Here is an 18,779-nt window from a genome sequence, read left to right as displayed (position 1 = left end):
AAGGTAATTTAATTAGCATAAAAAATAAAAGACGATGAAAAGAAAACGAAGTAGCAGTTTCGTCATATTTCACAGTAGCCTTTCTCCTATATCTAGCCAATGCAGGGGGGCTCTAACCCTGCGGGGCAATCATTAACATTTACCTAACCTTAAGTAACCTATCAAAAACTATTGTGAAGATACGACGGAACCCGCTTTACGTTTACTTTCCATGATCCAATTGTCTAACCTCGCCCAATTGACTGATGGTATTCACGTAGAATTGTTCATCCTCGTAGGACGAGCACCAAGGACTCTTCAGTAGGGACAAACTGTTCATGGATATGGCAGGATATTGCTTCTTGCACTGGAAGTGTTTCTCATAAAATACCTCTGAAAAATGAAAAATAAATCAAGGCTAGATAAAAATAGTGAAGTGAATAAGACCCCTGTGATTATAGATTTCTAAGGCTGAGATAACCCTCATATTGAAGTAATAAGATGTATCTGTGTGTATCTCATTGGACCGATAAGGTTTAAATCTCTTTTGGGATTATCCAGGAGAAATAAACCATACAAAAAAGTTACACCCCCTCCCTACCAGGGAGTAAGGGAGGGGACAATGGATGGAATATTCAATTTTTTCGAGTCTCAGGCTTTGGGTACTGGCTTAACTGGAATGTACAAGAATTTAGCAGTTTCTGGCTGACTTTGGGTACTTGCGCAACCAATGCCGCAACTCGTGTGTTAGTTTTGAATATCTAGCAGAAAAGTATCAATAAACTTAATTTGTTATGATGTGGCTGATTTTAACAATTTTTTTCTCTCATTTCTCATTTGAAAATATCATTTCATAGATAAAAACTTTATCGTGATATTTGTTTAATAACCATTCTAAGAACCCAATTAAATTTTGGGTTATTGGGCGATGGGTTGAATGGGTTCCAGGGAGATTTTTATAGTTATTAATTACAGAATGATTATGCCAGTTTGATTTGCTTGTAATCTAATTTTCAAATGAATGCTTTTTTCTTGGAACTCTTTTCTTATTCTATAGTTTTCTGCCTCTCCCTTTACAATTTCCTTCATATTTTCCGGATTATTCTGGATTTCATAGTCTTTTAGCGATAACTCTTAAATTGAATTAATTGCCCATTGTCCCCTCCCTTACTCCCTGCCTCCCTACAGTACAAGGTTTGAAAGTCTCACACACTTCAACCATTAAAGTAATATATATAGAGTGATAAATAGTATTTGTAACCCTGTTCCTTTCTCAAAGGCCTTGTACCTTCTGTGGGTTGGGTCTTTCAAATCAGCTGAATCTTTCAAAAATGTAAATACAACCGGGTGCTGGCAAAAGAACAAAGAGCATATTGGAAACTAATGTGAACACAAGGACGCCCAAGCTTTTTACTTTGAATGAGGGGTTCCATACGTTTCAGGGGAGAAATCTAACGTGTTTTTAAAAAACTTGTGGGGTTTCAAAGTCTAAATGGGTGAACACCCCTTTACCCCTTTTCTTGGACGTCTATGTATGAGCTGCAATGATATTTGCATTCATCCTAGTTGAATTTGTTTTGCATTGTCTAAATACTATTCAATTGTTGAATAATATTTTTAAAAATATCTACTGATCTCATAAAACTGACAATAACCCAATTACTTAAAATAAGGACATAGTTAATTTGCCACCACCTGACAGAGAGCTCAACCCTTTATGGAAAAATAATTGAAAACAACGTAAATTCAGGCAAAAAATAAATTTGGGAACATCTGCAATATATTAGTTCTACATTTGTCGCTAGATGTCACTAAAAACTTGATAATTTTGATTTGCAACAAAGTATTCACATCATTAGGAAAAATGTTGTATTAATCACAAATAACTAGGTTTAAAAATGCAGTATTGTTGTCTTAACCTCTTTTCGAGGAAGCTTTGTGTTTATCAAGATCGAAATTAATTTCCTTATTCTATAATTCCAATCCAGAAAAAATGTCGTCTTTGTTTAATTTTTCCTAAAGAGTTGCGGCATTGTAAGATTGTTGTTTATGTTTGGGTCTCTCCACGTTACTTCTGAATTACATGTGTGTGGATAAGGACATTCGGAGAATTGAGTCAGGCCTATCATTGGTCTCATAGTGCGTGAATAACCCTAGTATGCCAGGTGCTTAAACCATAAGAACTTCAGGTAGTTTTTTCTTCATTTTTTATATAAATTGTATGGCATATAGGACGGATTTATTAAGTTTTAAGGCTTTAGCCAGCTACACGTGGAACTTTATTATTATTCAAATATTATGTTTAAGTAATTTTTATGTGCTTATATTTATGCATTTGACAATGATCTATTAAACCAAATAATTTTCCTTTAAAGCCAACGTACCCAAAGATTCTTTAACCGTAGAAAAAAAGATTTTTAAAAAGCAAATAATATTGTGTGGATATAAAAACTGGAATTTTGTATTAATTGATTTTGTAATTTCAGGACTTTGAAATAGTTTGTGTCAATAAATCTATACTCAAACCTGCTGTTGAAACTTGATGGTTCCTGGTGTTGGGGGTTTTGCCTTGTAAGACTAAGATCTCTAGAACTTCCCGCAAATTCGGAAGTCACACTTAACCAAAGTGTTATGGTTAAGACAATTGTAAATCGGAAAAGATGATTATGAATATAATTGTATAGTCAGGAGCCTAGTTGTGAGAAATTGATAATGGCAGTTTTAAATACTTCACTGAAGTTTAGACAGAAATGGCAATTTTACACAAAAATTGTCCCTTTCTTTTTCAAAAAGCAGAAGAAAGCATTTAACAGCTGAAATTAGAAAGCAAAGTTTAATGAAATTAATTTTCGTCTGCAACGCTCTAGGTCTTTGCAATTGGAAATCAAATAGTAAGCTCTTTATACATCTATACTATAAATTTATTCGTCAACCAAATTAATTTTACTTTTAAAATAATAAATTCAAAAACCCAGCAACCCCCTTTCCCCTTACTAAAGTGCCCCTTGAGGCCTCTTAGGACATAGCCGCTAATAGTACATAAAGGACCTTTACAGGAATAAAACAATATTAAATTTTCTTATTTTTAGTAAAACTTTAGAAACCAATAAATTCAAGAGTAACTTTGATACTCACACCCTGCCTTAACCATTTTAAGGATAGAAAAAAATTACCATCAAAACGGACAATGCATTATTTAAATAGGACCAAGAGTCAAGTAGAATCCATTGATAATGAAATCCTAGCTGCTCCTTCTTGGCAGATATTTCATTTTTAAGATTTAAGGTGAAAAACACCAAATTCACTGAATATACAAGGTAATTCTACTTTAAATACAGGAATATAAGATGTGTTTCTGTAAATTGTGCTCAATAGGATACTTTTCTAACACAAATTAAATCTTATTAATGTTTCATAGCAATAAGCCCCAACCTACAGCATCTACAAGATCTTGTTCCAGAATCAGACAGCAACTTTTGATTTATATTTGATCTAAGGAAGTTACCTTTAGTTGGAGACAGGGTTGGCAGATAAAAAACCCACCCCAAAACCCACACGGTTTTTTTGCCCTTTAACCCACCTTAAAAAACCCAAGGGGTTTTAGGTTTTTGGGGTTTTATTAAAATAAAGTAAAATTGTTTCAAAAATAAGTTTATTTTTCATTGTTTATATAAAAAAAATATGTTTTTCATTGACCCCTTGCATGTATTTAACAAAGGAATAGACTGCTGTGCTTGATTTTGCCATTGTCACGGGCTCAGGAAGAGATATACCAGCAAGGAAAGCACGTTCAGTTTTAGGATCTTTAGATTTTTGCATTTTTTCTATTTTTCCTGTAAATAGCAGCCAACTTTTCATCTTTCTTATGTCCTAGCCTGTTTCTAAATATTAAAAGAATGGACCTAATTGGTTTCATGGCACAGTGGTTTTCTTTGTATTTTTATAGTAGCTATTAATAGGTTATTTTAGGTTAGGTTAGTTAAGGGGTAATGATTGCCCCGCAGGGGTAGAAATAAGAGAAAAGCTACTGTGAAAATTAGGGTTGGGCCGGATATCCGGCCATTTTCAATATCCGGCCGGATACCGGATATTGAAACTATCCGGCCGGATATCTGGCTCTATATTTTTTATACTTTACACCAAAAATCTCTGCTTTTTAAAATTTTAAATGGCTAGGTATAATTTTCTTATTATTGAAGCTAGAAGAACATTTTTTCTGAACAAGTTTACCTTTATGTAAATTTATATAAGATTTCTGAAGAAATTTTTTTTTGCTACTTTAGTATCTGGTAATTTGGCCGGTTATCCGGCCGGATATCCGGTAATTTGGCCGGAAAACCGGATATTTGCCGGATATCCGGCCGGTTACCGGATATCCGGCGTTTGAAATCAGCCGGATATCCGGTATCCGGCCAAAAAAGTATCCGGCCCAACCCTAGTGAAAATACTATGAAACTCGCTGCGCCATAGAAAGAATCGTCTATTACATATTATATAATTATATATAATATATTATTCAAGCTTTTACAGTATAAAAACTATAAAAACCCAAAATACCCCAAAAAACCCAAGAAACCCCTAAAACCCGGGTAAAACCCCTATTTTCCACGACCCCGGGGTATTTTTAAAAAAACCCGGGTTTTGCACAGCCCTAGTTGGAGAGTGTCTGATTACAAAGCAATTTGATTGCTGTAGTTCTTCAGACATCAGAAGTTCATTTCCCTGTCCTCAATGTTTGGTACCATTTAGAGATTCAATTCACTGAAGATCTCAAGCACAATAAACATTGCTACAGCACAGCAAAAGCAAGTCTTGTAGTTAAACAACCCTTTGCTAAAGTGTTTTTTTTTTCTTCAAAAGGTTATCATGGTACAACCTTTCAAGGTAAAGCTTATATAAATAATATGAATTTTTTGGAGATACAGAAGTTCATTAGGTAATACAATCTGAACTTGACAAAGCTGAGGTTTAAGTCAAATTTGAATTGTACATTGATCATAAACAAACCTTTGAAAAAGTAATTAATACTAGTTTAAGCTCAAAACCAGCTGACATCTGAAGAGATGAGAGCCTGGTTGATGATTTTAAACATGCATTTAGGTAAACTAGATTCTCACTAACTACTAGAGTGATTTGTGTTAAACCCTAAGCTTCTCTGTATACAATAACCTGGACTAGGGGTTTGTTAAAAAAAAGGCAGGTTTAAATTTCCATTTTCATTTTAAAGAGTACTTTTTGAAGTAATAGAAAATTAGCTCCATGGATTATCATACAGCATTCAAATAACCTGTAAATCATATCTTAGCCAAATAGATAAAGTATATCTAGTTTGTCAAATAGGTCCTATAATCCATCAAAATTCTTTAAAACAATTACCTGTGTTTATTTTTTGTTATGTATGATCCATTTAAGTAATACAGAAAAGAAATTTAAACAATATGATTTTTAGAAGGCTTTCTTTATCATATATATGTTTTCTTATATGCTTTACTTTAAACAAGGGAAGAAATGAAAAAATCTATATCTTCCATGCAAAAATCTGTACACATATCAACAAATAAAATAGCCAGATTTCTCTTCCACAGTAATCCTATTGGTTGATTGAGAGAATGTTTTTCTAGTTTATCTCTATTTGAAGCACATGCACAATATGTAAAGAATTCTATACCCTAATGTTTGAGATTAAAAAGAAAACGATTAAATCACAAGACAAGTTAACCAAATTCAAGTCAAATCACAACTGCTTCATTAATTTCACTTTAATAAAATTTTATCTGTGTTACAAAAGTATTCTATCAAGCACAATTTACAGAAACACATCTTATCTTCCTGTATTAAAAGTAGAATTACCTGGTATATTCAGTGAATTTAATGTTTTTCACCTTAAATTTAAAAAAAGAAATATCTGCCAAGAAGGAGCAGCTAGGATTTCATTCTCAATGGATTCTACTTGGCTCTTGGTCCTATTTAAATGCTGCATTGTCCGTTTTGATGGTAATTTTTTTCTATCCTTTAAATGGTTAAGGCAGGGTGTGTACTAGAAATAAAAAAGGGAAACGCTTACTAAATTCGGGAGATAAATCCACAAGATGCCCATAAAGCTCCTGATAACAGCGCAATAGTTCACATTTCAAGTTTAAATAACAAAATAATTACAATAGAGATACTCTAGAGAAATATTTTCTTATTTCGTGTAAAAATTTCTTCCCTTGTAAAATGACAAAACTTATACCTAAGTTATTTATAAATATTTTATTAAAAATTCTATCGTCGAAAAAAATATACTCAAATTTCGTCGCCTCTAACTCGTATAGGTATAACAAATTGTAAACAAAGATTTTTGTCTTCAAAAATATCCCTGTTTAAGATTGACAAATAATGGGGTCAGATGGATTATCTAGGTATAATATATCTATTATAATTACAAAAAAAATCAAGTGCTCAATCAATCTATTCCCCTTCAGGTAAAGAGTGACTATTGTGCCTGTGTATATAGGTCCGGGGAGGTTTTGTCGGAGAAGAAAATAGCATGTTCCAGTTGAACACAGCTGTCGATGGAGTACTCAATCAGGTTCGTCAGAAAATTGGCGGGAAACTTGCCAAAGCTTTTCGGAATCAGGGTGTGCTGGTTTTTAGACACTGAAAAATTAATTTTAAAAATTGAGCCAGAGTTATTTTTTTACAACAACCATTAGAAATTATAATATTAAAAAAATAAGCAAACAATCTGGTTTGTGTAAAAATAAAAAGATATAATTTACAGAGAAACCAAAGAAAAATATGAATTTTTGTATAATGGAAAGAAAACGAAGTAGCGGGTTTCGCAGTATTTTCACATTTGCTTTTGCTAGGTTGATTAGGGATATGTCAATGTCAATGTCGTGTGGGTAAGTTGCACTTGGACTGAACAGTCAACTTGTCAACTCAAGGCCAGACTCTTGGTCCTTCACCTCATACCCATTGCAGACAACCAACCCTTTGACTGCACGATCTTTGTCTGGAGATCCTAACTGTGCATGGTAGTGAGTTGCGCCTGTTTGGGGCCAATGCATTCCCCCTACTCAAACTATTTGATGTCCTGTGCCGAACAGAGCAGGTAGGTACCATTTTAACGTCTTTAGTATGACGCGGATTCGAGTTTGCATTCTTCCCATCATTTCCCTTGACACTTTAATTAGGGCTTGTGGGTAATTTACACTTCAACCTTATGGATGGGGAGTTAAGGTTTCGTGATTTTTGCCACGATATTATTGCGACTTTTAATGCAACCAAGGCACAGGACGTGGCGCTGTTTTGACAACGACACAATGAAGTCACATCAAATCCTAGGGACTTTTTCAGTCAACCTAGTATTCAAGGATGATTCCCAGTAGATGAACTAACAAACGCCACTAACACACTAGCTAGCTAGAATAGCTAAAATAGGAGAAAAGATACTGTGAAAATACGACTAAATCCGCTACTTCGTTTCCTTTCCATGATCCAATTTTTTTTTACAGAATAACTTTACAAAAATACTTACAGATTTTCATTGAAACAAGTTTTAATTTATCCAGCACGCTTATATACTTGTTCAAGGAAGGTGCTAAAATAAGAAAGTGGTCAAATAAACATAAATTCACATTTCTTATATCAATTAGTGAAGCTTATTGCATATATGTCCAGAGCAGTGATATAATTTTCTGGGAAGAGTGAATAGTGAATAACTCGAGCCTCCCTAGAGAATCTTATCTAAAATAGAAAACCCCGGCCCCCTAAAACCTAAAATATATTTTTCTTTTCTTTTTACGTTTAGAGCTACAAGAGAAGCTCGACATACCTTAGTTATAGAGTGGATGTGCTCCTAAAAATTTCCCCTTTTTAAAGCTTTTGCTTTCAAACCCGATAAAAAAACCATTTAGTTTCTATAATGATTTTCTGTAAATACATAAATACCTGTGTTGTCTACAATTTCAGTCCAGACATTATTGAATTCAAAAATAGTTTCAGGTTTTATATTGATATAGTAGGACATTTCTTCATTACTCAGCATATTCCTGGCTTCCTATAAATCATCAAGTTTTAATAGGGAGCGGGGGGGGGGGGGGTAACGCAACTATCTCGTACATAGCACTTAAACGGCACTTAGAATCCAAATTTTGTTCATGAAACTTGGCATGAGTACCTAATCCTATTTTCACTAAATCGAACAAAAAGTTTGAAAAGTAACGGCTAACGGATGAGCCTTTTATACATTTTTTTTGGCTATTTTTAGTGCAAATCCGTCACAAGCCCTATCTACACAATCTACTCTTGGCAGCTCCCAGCCGTTTTCAGCGGGATCTAGAGTAGCCGGTAAGCGGCTGGTACTAGAAATTTAAAAAAATGTTTTTAATAAGTATCATTTATTATGAATCAAAACAAAAATATGTTTCAATAAGCTGATTCCAACATAATTAATGATAGATTCGCCCTGAAAATAGCAAAAAAATACTTTTCCAATTTTTTGTTCAATTTAGGGAAATTAGACAAACAAGAAACGAGGATGACAACATCTATATGAAGCAAAGCAAATCATTAAGCTTGGGGTATGGTCGGACCTCCACGTGGTCCAAGCGGGAACATCCATCCGGATGGCTAACCGACCAGGAGGCCAGAAAAGACAAAACTGGAATGAACAGGGCAACCTGGAACCTGCAGCAGTCTTTTTTCAGCTGTATATCTTACAAAGCAGCCAAGAAAAATCACATTTACGCCATAGCGTTACGGACGGACATACTTAAAAGAGCAGCTTCGCTACTTAAGAGAAAAAATTAAATAGAAATGTACGTACAATCATGTGTGTAACTAAGAATTCTTCTTCAACTGTAAACTCCAGGTAGGGTACCTGAAAAATTATCCTTATATAAAAGTAACAGGATATGTGTCTGTCTGTCTGTATCAGGAACTCTTAGAGTTTATAACTATTTTGGAGGAGGTTCCACCCACAATCCTCCTATGAGATCATCCCTAGATAAAAAAAACCTCTCCCCCTTCCCTTTCCTCAAAAAATAACCTCCACAAAATTTTAAGCTAAAATCAAAAAAGGGTGGGGTGTCGAATTAAACCCATCCCCCACCCCTCCCTTCTCAAGTGCACCTAAAGGCCTTTAGGAGAGGAGCAGCTAGTTCTAAACAATACAGTAGTAAAGTTTTTCTGTCTAGAGTAAACTATCTTGGAAATTGCTGGTCCGTTAGGGTTGTACTTTTTCAGAGAATCTTTATAAATGTTTCAGGGGTGCTTTTGGGCTTTATTCCTAGAGGCTACTAGTGCAAATGTACAAAAATAATTGAAACAATTAGGTAAACTTATTGACTAGGTATTTGGAGACCAACCTTTAGAGATCAATTCTTTTTTTTTCGAAATGTCGAAAAAACAAAAATTATAGAACATCTTTTTAAAAGTGTAAGATAAGATACTATATACTACCTACGGTAAATTGAACATCAAGAGTGATCTACTTTAAAACAAAAAACATAATTTATAAAAAAAGAACCAATTTACCAACCTTAAATTTTCTAAATTTTGGCACAACGACCTTTCCAGCTTTCTTAGTTTGAAGTATGGTCATTGTACTTGTAGCGTGTCTTTCCACTTCTTCAATTTCTATCTCCTCTTTTTCCTCCTCGTTTTCAGTCCTAGGAAATAAGCCATAATTGATACTATCTAGAGGACGTCCAAGCTTTTTTTGAGGGGGTAAAATGCGGGGTTTTAAAATTTTGAGTGGGGTAATCTAATGTATTTTAATAACTTTTAAAGTTTGAGGGGGGTAAACACCCCTTAATCCCCCCCCCCCCCCACCCACCCTTGAGCGTTTATGTAATATCCTCCAATTATTTAGTTATTTAGTACCTAAATATATTCTAAATGCAATCCTTCATAACATGAGGGGGAGAGTGTAAAAAAACTTTTGTCTTTTTGTTTGATCAAAATCTAAAAAATAACCTTAGTTTTTTTATTGTATATAAGTCTTCAGAATGTGATCTTTTCCTCAGTACATTTCTATCTACTTGTTTATCAAATGTTGAACATCCTTCAAGAGGATCCAGATGAATATTACCCACAGATTCAAGAGCACGATGAACAATATTGCCTTCATTTTTAATTGAACTCTCCATGTTCTCTACATTTTTGAAATGTTCCTGAATATCAAGATTGTGAGACTGCTGTGGATTTATGTGACTATTTAAAAACAGTCCTTGGTTTTTGTATTCATCTATCCTTATAGGATTCAGTATCAGCTGATCTTGTTGATTTATTGATTGGGACTGCTGATCTTGCTGATTGATTGATTGCAACAGCTCATCTTGTTGCTTGTTTGATTGCGAAATCTGATCCTGCTGATTAATAGATTGCGACAGCTGATCAGGTTGATAGATTGATTGCAACAGCTGTTCTTGTTGATTGACTGTTTGAGACAGCTGATCAGGTTGATTGATTGATTGCAACAGGTGATCTTGTGCCATTGAGCTTGTTAGCTGTTGTGAAGTTGCCATCATTGAATGTTGAGGCGAAGCTAATTGAGTATCTTGACTTGATTGTGACAATTGACTTGGAGAGGTCGAATAATCAAGATTATTCGCCGAAACTTGACTTTGCTGATCAATATCTAATTGCTGTGATAAATCAGAAGCAGAACTCACTTCTTGGCTGTTTTGACGATCATTCTTCTCTTCATTTGTAGCCTCCTGTTGACGTTGTAAAATGGCCAGCTGTACCTCAATCTGTTTTCTCTGCTGTAGTATGAGCTGCTCTTGTTGTCGTATTATCTCATGCTGCTGTCTAATAAGGTCAAGAGAATGATTATTTGATGAAGAAGCTGAAGATTGAACAGGAGATGATGTAACCGCTGTTCTTAAAACAGGTGATGACGGCATTTCACTAACTGGCGCGGATCTACTGCGTAACGTGTCAATGAGATTATTAGGTAAAAATTCTTAAAAATCCCTTTTGGACTAATCTCATAAACAGGCACAGTAAGATATATAAGTTTTCCGGAATTTTAAAGTTAGGGAGAGATTTGAAATCTGCATCAAATTTTAAGAATTTTTTATAAAATTCGTTTTTTCTATAATTCTTTATCTAAGAGCGGAAATGCAATTTAAATTAATTAATTTTGGCATCTGTGATTGGTGGATTTAAAAAATCTGCGCTCTGATTGGATGTCGTACATCATTCAACCAATTACAGCGCAGGTAGTTTAAAATCCACCTATCCTATTGGTCAAAATTAGTTAACTTAAAATGCATTTCCGCTTTTAGATAAAGAATTATACAAAAAACGAATTTTATAAAAAAAATCCTTAAAATTTGACGCAGATTTCAAATCTCCCCCTCACATTAAAATATCTACCTAAATGTCATAATGTATGTATGTAAAATTTGTAAATATAAGTATGAAATGGATGTTTGTTTAAGAATCTTTAGTTTATTATTATTTTATTCTTTTTTTAGCAACTTTTACTTCATCACTATTAAATCAATTAAGTGTTCATTTATTACTTATTATCGCAACGTCTTGTAGACAGTTTTCCGCGAATTTAAAAAATGAAAAATTATAAGAAGTAAACCAGTTTTGTTAACCTTTAGGGGGCAAAAGACCCGCGCTAAAAATACTGGTATCAATTTTATGATTTTTCATTTTTGTATTCGTAGAAAAATGTCTGTAAAAAAATGCTATTTATGTTTTTCAGTATAGCTGGTTCTAATCAAGCAGATAATAATAGTTTCGAAGCCACACTTCAGGGATACAGGAATAATATAAATTATCTGTCTGCTAAAAATTGTGTTGATTATTTTCATTGATTTATGTCTGCTAAGTTGATAACAAATTCAGCGGCATTATGTAAGCTAGTTCCGAAAGTCTTTAAAATTGGCCCAAATAAGAAAAGTTGCATTAGTTCCAGTATCCTAAGTCTAGGACAGCCAAGAAAATGAATCTTAGATCCATTGTCCCATCTCTCTATCCCTGACTTTATTTATTATAATTCTCATTCCTGGATAGAACAACTTGACCAATATTTGTTCTTGGACTTGAAGTAGATTTTGTTATTTGATGAGGTGACGTCATTAAATGCCTATGGTGTTATTTCCCTTATTTTTTAAAAACACCAATTATTCTAATTAAATTTAATAGAAAATTCAGAGTAGACTATTTGTATGAAGTAGAATATAAGAAGTCTTATCCCCATAGTGGGAACAACATTGCTGAAGTTACAGGTGGAAAAAAATACACGCAAAGGATTACTTTTCTGAAACAGTTAGCCTTAAATAAGAACAGATAGACAGAAATAATTAATTATAGATTAGCTGCGCTACTTAAGAAGTTACTTATTTAGTTTTCCGTCCGTCCGTAACTCTAAGGAGAAAATGTGATTTTCTTGGCTGCTTTATAAGAGAGACAACTGAAATTTTTAGTGAAAAATGCTATGACCAGTGCGCATCTAGTCTTTATGTTTTTTTTACCGCCCGTCTGCCGTTAATGCTCTAAAAGCAAAGAAATTCTTATTACATGATTTTCTCTCATTTTTAATGTCAACTAAACATCTGCTCCATTTGAAAAAAATAAGGGATGTGAGCCCTGCCTGTGTGCCAGAGAAGACGGGGACGCTGTTAACAAAGCTCTTTGTGCTACAGTTGTCAAGAAACTCGAGGCTTCTGGTACGGTTAGTGGTATCGATGATAGTGATGCCTCATTTGCCTAGTCAAATAGAATAGTTCAAGTATTAAAATAGGATCTCAGCTAGTCCTTTTCAAATTAGGCTTTTAGTAAAGGGGGGGGGGGGGGGGGGGGGGGTAATGCAACCATCTCGTAATGAATGTATAAATGGCACTTAGAATTCGAATTTTGATCTGAAATTTTGCATGAGTAATCCTTGGTAGGTCTATTTTCCCTAAATCGAACAAAAAGTTGGAAAAGTAGCGGCTAACGGCTGGCGTCTCATCCGTTTAGCCATTTGTTGGGTATTTTCAAGCGAAATCCATCACGAAACCTCTCTCCACATAATGCTCTTTTTCCGATCCAAAACGTTTTCAAACGGTTCTAGCCGGTAGTTGCTGGTACTAGAAATCTAAAAAATGTTTTTTTTGTATCATTTCACATGAATTAAAGCAAAAATATGTTTCAAAAAGTTGATTTCTACGTAATTTATGACAGATTTGCCCTAAAAATAGCCAAAAAACGGCTAAACGGCTGAGCCGTTAGCCGTTACTTTTTCAACTTTTTTTTCGATTTAGGGAAAATAGATCTACCAAGGATTACTCATGCAAAATTTCAGATCAAAATTCGAATTTTAAGTGCTATTTATACATTGATTACGAGATGGTTGCATTAAACCCCCCCCCCCCCTTAGTTAAAAAAAAGATAAATACCCATTTCTGAAACTTTAATATAAGATAATGCCCTCCACCCCAAATCTTTCTATAAGATGCCTATAGAGTATCAAACCATTAGAAGTTAACATTAGCTTCAGTAAAAAAGTTCAGAAAACAAAGTATAATTAAAATAGTTATACAAATTACAAAACCTTGAAAGCCAAAGTAGTTAAACTTGAGACATTGATTGAGATACTTTAGTTAGAGTAGCTGCGCTAATATTAATAATTTCTATTCTATTCCTGTATATTATGAGGAGGATTTGATAATGGAGGAGAAAGTAAAGTTGGATGAGTAGATGCATTTGATAGTGGTGATGAAGGTACACTTGATGTTGATTTAATTGACAGTGGTGATGGTGGTACACTTGATGTTGCCATGTTCCTTGGACTAACAGTTAATCTGAAAGGGGACTATGCACGAACGAGAGCAAGTGATTCTTAATGTTTTTTGGTGAATATACTAGGGTTATGTTTTATATCGTTACTAGCGGCTACGCCCCTAGAGGCATCTAGTGGCATTTAAATGTTTTTTTAAATTTAAATATCTAATTTGAGAAATAATTTGTCTATGGTCAATCAGCTGTTAAATTCTTAAATTCATGTCTCTACGCAGCGCCACTACACTACGTAGAGACATTTATACCCTAGCGACACTATGCGGCAAGAATATTTCATTTTTTTTCGATTTCTCTTGGAAGGGTGGTGGTACCCTCCCCCAAAATAGTTATAAACCTTCCCAGGACCTATGAGAATCTTCCCTGTTTAGGAGAACCCGATCGGTTCAGTGGTAAGCGAGATCCTTCGGTACAGACACACAGATACACAGACATACAAACATCCTGTTACTTCAGTATAAGGATATCAATTTTTAAAAATAAGTTTCATCATAGTTTTATATGAAAAAACTTTGAAATGTTAGACATTTTGTGACTATATATCATCAACTGTTTTGTAGAGTTCAAACTGTTGTGACACAATACTTTTTTAATGAAAAATATTAATCTAGAAAAAGAGATGGTAACTGGTAATACTGTAAACAATTTTATTTGTGTGTTTTAGCGTGTTATTTTATTTAAACCTTCGAACTCAACAAAATATTTGATGATATTTCATCAAAAAATGCGGTACTTGCTTACATGTGGTAGACTGGAGCACCGAAAACCCCCACCCCCCCGCTTAGTTTTGACAAAAATCAAAAATAAGGGGGGGGTAGTTTTTTAATGTCTGGAAAACGGCAAGGAGGAAAAAAGCTCAGCAAGGCAAAGACTTAACCCCCCCCTTAATTTTGAAGAAAATCAAAAATAAGGGGGGGGGGTAGTTTTTTCACTGTGCAAAATTAAAACCTTTTACTAAAATCAGTCAATAGATAAGGAAATTATGCCCCAAAACATGAATATCCCTGTAATAAGGTTTCCCCTCTGGTATACTGGATTTACTTGATTTACCTCACTCAACTTTCTGGCGTGTTGTACAGTGAAAAAACTACCCCCCCCCTTATTTTTGATTTTCTTCAAAATTAAGGGGGGGGTTAAAAACTACCCCCCCCCCCTTATTTTTGATTTTTGTCAAAACTAAGCGGGGGGTTAAAAACTACCCCCCCCCTTATTTTTGATTTTTGTCAAAACTAAGCGGGGGGGGGGGGGGTTTTCGGTGCTCCGGTCTTCACATGTAAGCAAGCACCAAAAATGCTTTACATTTTAAAGTTTTATTCATACAAAACCATGGTGAAAATAATTTTTTTTATTTGGTATAACACTATCAAACAAAACCCCAGTATATATTTAGAAAAAAAACATTTAGAATCACTGCTGGAAGGTGATTAGAAGCACTTGCTCTCGTTCGTGCATAGTTCCCTTTAAGGGGTTGCTAAACCAAATTACGCCTTTAGGAGCAATTTGAAGAAGATTAGTTTTGAAAACGTTACCATGATAATTTACTTAATGCTAACAATTTAAGCATAGAAACCAGTTTGAGTCATACTCATGAGTTTTATGGAAATAAGGCCAAATGTAAGATAATCAACTCCTTACCTGTTTCCACTATTTCTAACAGGATTACTTCCATTTATATTTCTTATGATAAATAATGATTGATTTCCATCTGTAGATTTGTTTTTATTGCTTTTATTAACGCTTGATTCTCTACTGTATGGCCTCACAACTGACACTGGCTTCTTCTAAAAAAAAACCGTTTTATGTAAGTTGTATCCGCTCGTCGTCGGGGAGATAGGTGCTAATCTCTGCTTAAAACCGCGCCATAAATAAAGACGTTAAAAATTGGTTCCTACTGCTGCTATGTCATGTGCTCTACATAAATAGTTAGAATATGAGAATGCCTTGGTCCAAAACAGGCGCAACTCACTACCATGCTCAGTTAGGACTTCCAGCCAAAGGTCGTGCAATCAAAGAGTTGGTTGGCTGATGGGTGTGGGTGTTAAGACAGAAAGGAAGGAAATTTGGCTCCTTTAGTTATCCTGGGTTATTAGTCCTGTGACGTTAAACTGACGTTAAAGTGACATGGACGGACAGTAGCCGCAACCATTTGAGGTAAAAAGGTAAGTTGCACAGAAATTAACAGCCATCAATTTCAAAATTAAGGACAAAATCAGTTTTAAAGCTGTTTAGAAATAATTCAAAACCAAAAATGTTTTTTTTTATTCATGTCAAACTAATTTACCTTTTCTTTCAATTTTCTCTGTTTTTCTTCTTCAAAAACTGCATCAAAAATCTTGCTTATCTCAATACAACACTTTTCTTCCTCCTAAGAAAAATGAAAATCTAATTCTTTAAAAAAATTTAAGAAATGTGTATTTTGTTTTATAACTAATAACTTACTATTATAATTTTAAATTATTCACTAGAATTTTGCCTTGGTAGATTTTAATTTTTTGGAACTTAGAGCAAAAAAAATTCTTTGTTCATGTTTGTACAAATGAAATTTAAAGAACAAAACTAACCTGTTCCCTAATTAGTTGGGCATCTCTAATAATAGACATCTTTAAAGTTTCAATTGTTTCATTGTAATCATAATTTTCTTCAGTAGTCAGATTGTTATCAATAGCATCATTATCATTAACATTAAGATTGTTCTCAGCTGAAGTTTCATTTGTATCTATAGAAAAGGAGTCATTTAGGTTTTGCAAATTAATATCATAAACCTAATGTTTCACAGATACTCAATACAAAATTTAAAAGAAAAACAAATATTAAAATAATGGTTTAGGAGTAAAAGACATACATCTTTGAGGGGATTAGAATATTTCATTTCAAGAATAACTATTTTACCCAAAAACTAAACTTTGTGGTAATTTTTACATATTTTACTAAATCTTTTTGTCAAATGTAACTGGAATTTAAAATTGCTTTTTTTATTATACTGACATGGTAAGGCAAATATTAATCGATGTGTGGAATCTTGACAGAAGATCTATAAGTTAATACCATAAACCACTTTTTTTCAACGAAAATCTAAATGACTGAACCTAATTGATTTTTTATGTTGTATTCTTGTTTACTCTCTCTATCATATTGATTATAATTTTCATTATTTAAAGCTCTGTGTTCTTCATAACTCATTTCTCTTTGCATCTGAAGAAACTCGCAAACCAACCTAAACAAAATTTGTTTGGCTCGTAACGCATGGTAATAGCCTTATTGTTAGGAAGCTCGCATGTTGTAAGGTGTCAGGTACAAATCTTGAACACACCGCGTCAAGCTTAAGATTTTAAACATGTAACCTAACACTGCTAGGCCTGACATGTGACATTAATAGTAAGATTATATTATTATAGTGTCATAATCAATACCACCATAATCAGGCACTGCTGGACTTTTAGACAAAGGTCGAGCAAGCAAAGAATTTGTTATCTGTTATTAATTCACATAATTCTATGGATGGGAAGTCTATTGTACAGATCCTGCAACCAAGGAGGAATAGATATCACTTAACATTAAAAATCTTTGAGAATCAAAACATGTTGTCTACTCTTAGCTGCTAAATAAAGTATGCTACAATGCTCTGTTAAGTCAAAATATACGGTCCTATTTGGTATGTTACTATCTCCTCATCACAAGATACTTCACCCCCCCCCCCCTCCCACCCCTTATAAAAATCTGACCTGTGCCCTTCGTCATCTTGGTTGTATTTTACACAAACTTTTTCCTCTTTTATATTATTGAAATCTCCGTTGTATTCTACATTCATAGTTCCTACTTATAGCATGGATCAATGAATATAAGTAATCTTTAGGTTTTTTTAATGAATTGTGGACTTCAAAGGCTTAGAGGACTTTAAGAAACAACCAATCAGGCTAAACTTAAAAGCTTTCTAGACAAAAAGACTCCTAATTGAAAATCGAAATTGACATATTGCTAAAAAAATAGCTCCCACTTTTTTTGTTCTCAATTCCCATTGATGATTATCATAATACCCCTTTCTGTAGAGCAAAATTGTTGGTTGAATAGCTAATACAGAAACCAATCAAAACAAGGATGACAACATCCATAAAAGCGAAGCACTGAAACGGTAGGACAAACGGACATTAACACTTGTAGATTGTAAGAACTGAATTAGCAATATTGTAAGTATATTTGTTGCAAAACTGCATAAATAGATGATACTGTTTAAGGACATTCTTACATTTTTGGGACTTGTTTATAGAGATGCTTTGCTTATATCATTGTACCTTGTTATAATAGGAAGCAGTTTTCAAAAAATCAGAAGAATCGGATAATTTTAACATACAAAAATTTGTTGTCAAAAAAGTAAAAAAACGACATGTTTCAAATTGACGTACGGACATTCTGGTATTGATAATAGAGTTGCTACGCTTTCTAAATCATACCTAACTACTACAGGAATTATCATGCAAAGTTTGGAATCGATAGGACAATTCTAACCTGTTGAAATTAACGAAAAGAGCTAACTCTCTGTGACGGACGTACGGACGGACGGACCGACCCTAATATAGAAAAGCTTCGCTTTTAAAAAGAATACCCTAAGTTTATTTTCCAATGAATAAAATAACTCGTTTTTAAAAAACTTTTGATATTATCTTAAATAAGAGTCTAATGTCACCTCCCTCACGCTTTAGGTAAATACTAGATAGTCATAGGTATACATTTATACCTGAATGTTGATTTTCAAAGATGTGAAATGGTGCCCCAGGTAAAATTGCTGGATGGTTCATGTGTGCGGGCGGGGGCTGCTGACCTGCTAGTGTTTCCATACAACTTTCTACAAAAATAATTCATAAACAAAATTAGCCCTTTTGTAGAATAACAGTTCTTAAAAGTTTAGACACTGCTAACTTTAATTACACAAGTTTCTAGGCCAACAAATGAAAATACGTGTTAATTAAATTTGGGGGACCAGTATATTTTCAGTATTTAGGATACGATTATGCTTT

The 18,779-nt window shown here is 33.9% G+C and overlaps 1 protein-coding gene across 3 annotated transcripts in view; it reads right to left on the bottom strand.

Annotated features, from left to right (window-relative positions):
* Window positions 1-18,779, bottom strand: part of LOC145305935 (uncharacterized) — a 29,177-nt gene that overhangs the window by 5,911 nt on the left and 4,487 nt on the right. Inside the window, exons 8-24 of one of the 3 annotated variants that reach the window (XM_080147817.1) lie at window positions 18,500-18,607; window positions 17,490-17,583; window positions 16,854-16,981; window positions 16,329-16,483; window positions 16,049-16,132; window positions 15,403-15,548; window positions 13,615-13,772; window positions 12,581-12,698; window positions 11,992-12,073; window positions 9,943-10,895; window positions 9,506-9,635; window positions 8,792-8,845; window positions 7,915-8,023; window positions 7,502-7,564; window positions 6,464-6,618; window positions 6,044-6,083; window positions 230-372 (exon numbers count right to left, since the gene is read on the bottom strand). In XM_080147817.1, the coding sequence (XP_080003943.1) occupies window positions 230-372; window positions 6,044-6,083; window positions 6,464-6,618; window positions 7,502-7,564; window positions 7,915-8,023; window positions 8,792-8,845; window positions 9,506-9,635; window positions 9,943-10,895; window positions 11,992-12,073; window positions 12,581-12,698; window positions 13,615-13,772; window positions 15,403-15,548; window positions 16,049-16,132; window positions 16,329-16,483; window positions 16,854-16,981; window positions 17,490-17,583; window positions 18,500-18,607 (2,720 nt within the window). The remainder of the gene's footprint in view (window positions 1-229; window positions 373-6,043; window positions 6,084-6,463; window positions 6,619-7,501; window positions 7,565-7,914; window positions 8,024-8,791; window positions 8,846-9,505; window positions 9,636-9,942; window positions 10,896-11,991; window positions 12,074-12,580; window positions 12,699-13,614; window positions 13,773-15,402; window positions 15,549-16,048; window positions 16,133-16,328; window positions 16,484-16,853; window positions 16,982-17,489; window positions 17,584-18,499; window positions 18,608-18,779) is intronic. The other 2 variants (XM_080147819.1, XM_080147818.1) reach the window with 2 other exon arrangements.

The sequence above is a fragment of the Acartia tonsa genome, chromosome 14 (assembly GCF_053477335.1).
Source record: "Acartia tonsa isolate MP-2025a chromosome 14, ASM5347733v1, whole genome shotgun sequence".
In the NCBI taxonomy this organism is placed as follows: Eukaryota; Metazoa; Arthropoda; class Copepoda; order Calanoida; family Acartiidae; genus Acartia; species Acartia tonsa.
This window is presented reverse-complemented; position numbering and strand designations above follow the sequence as displayed.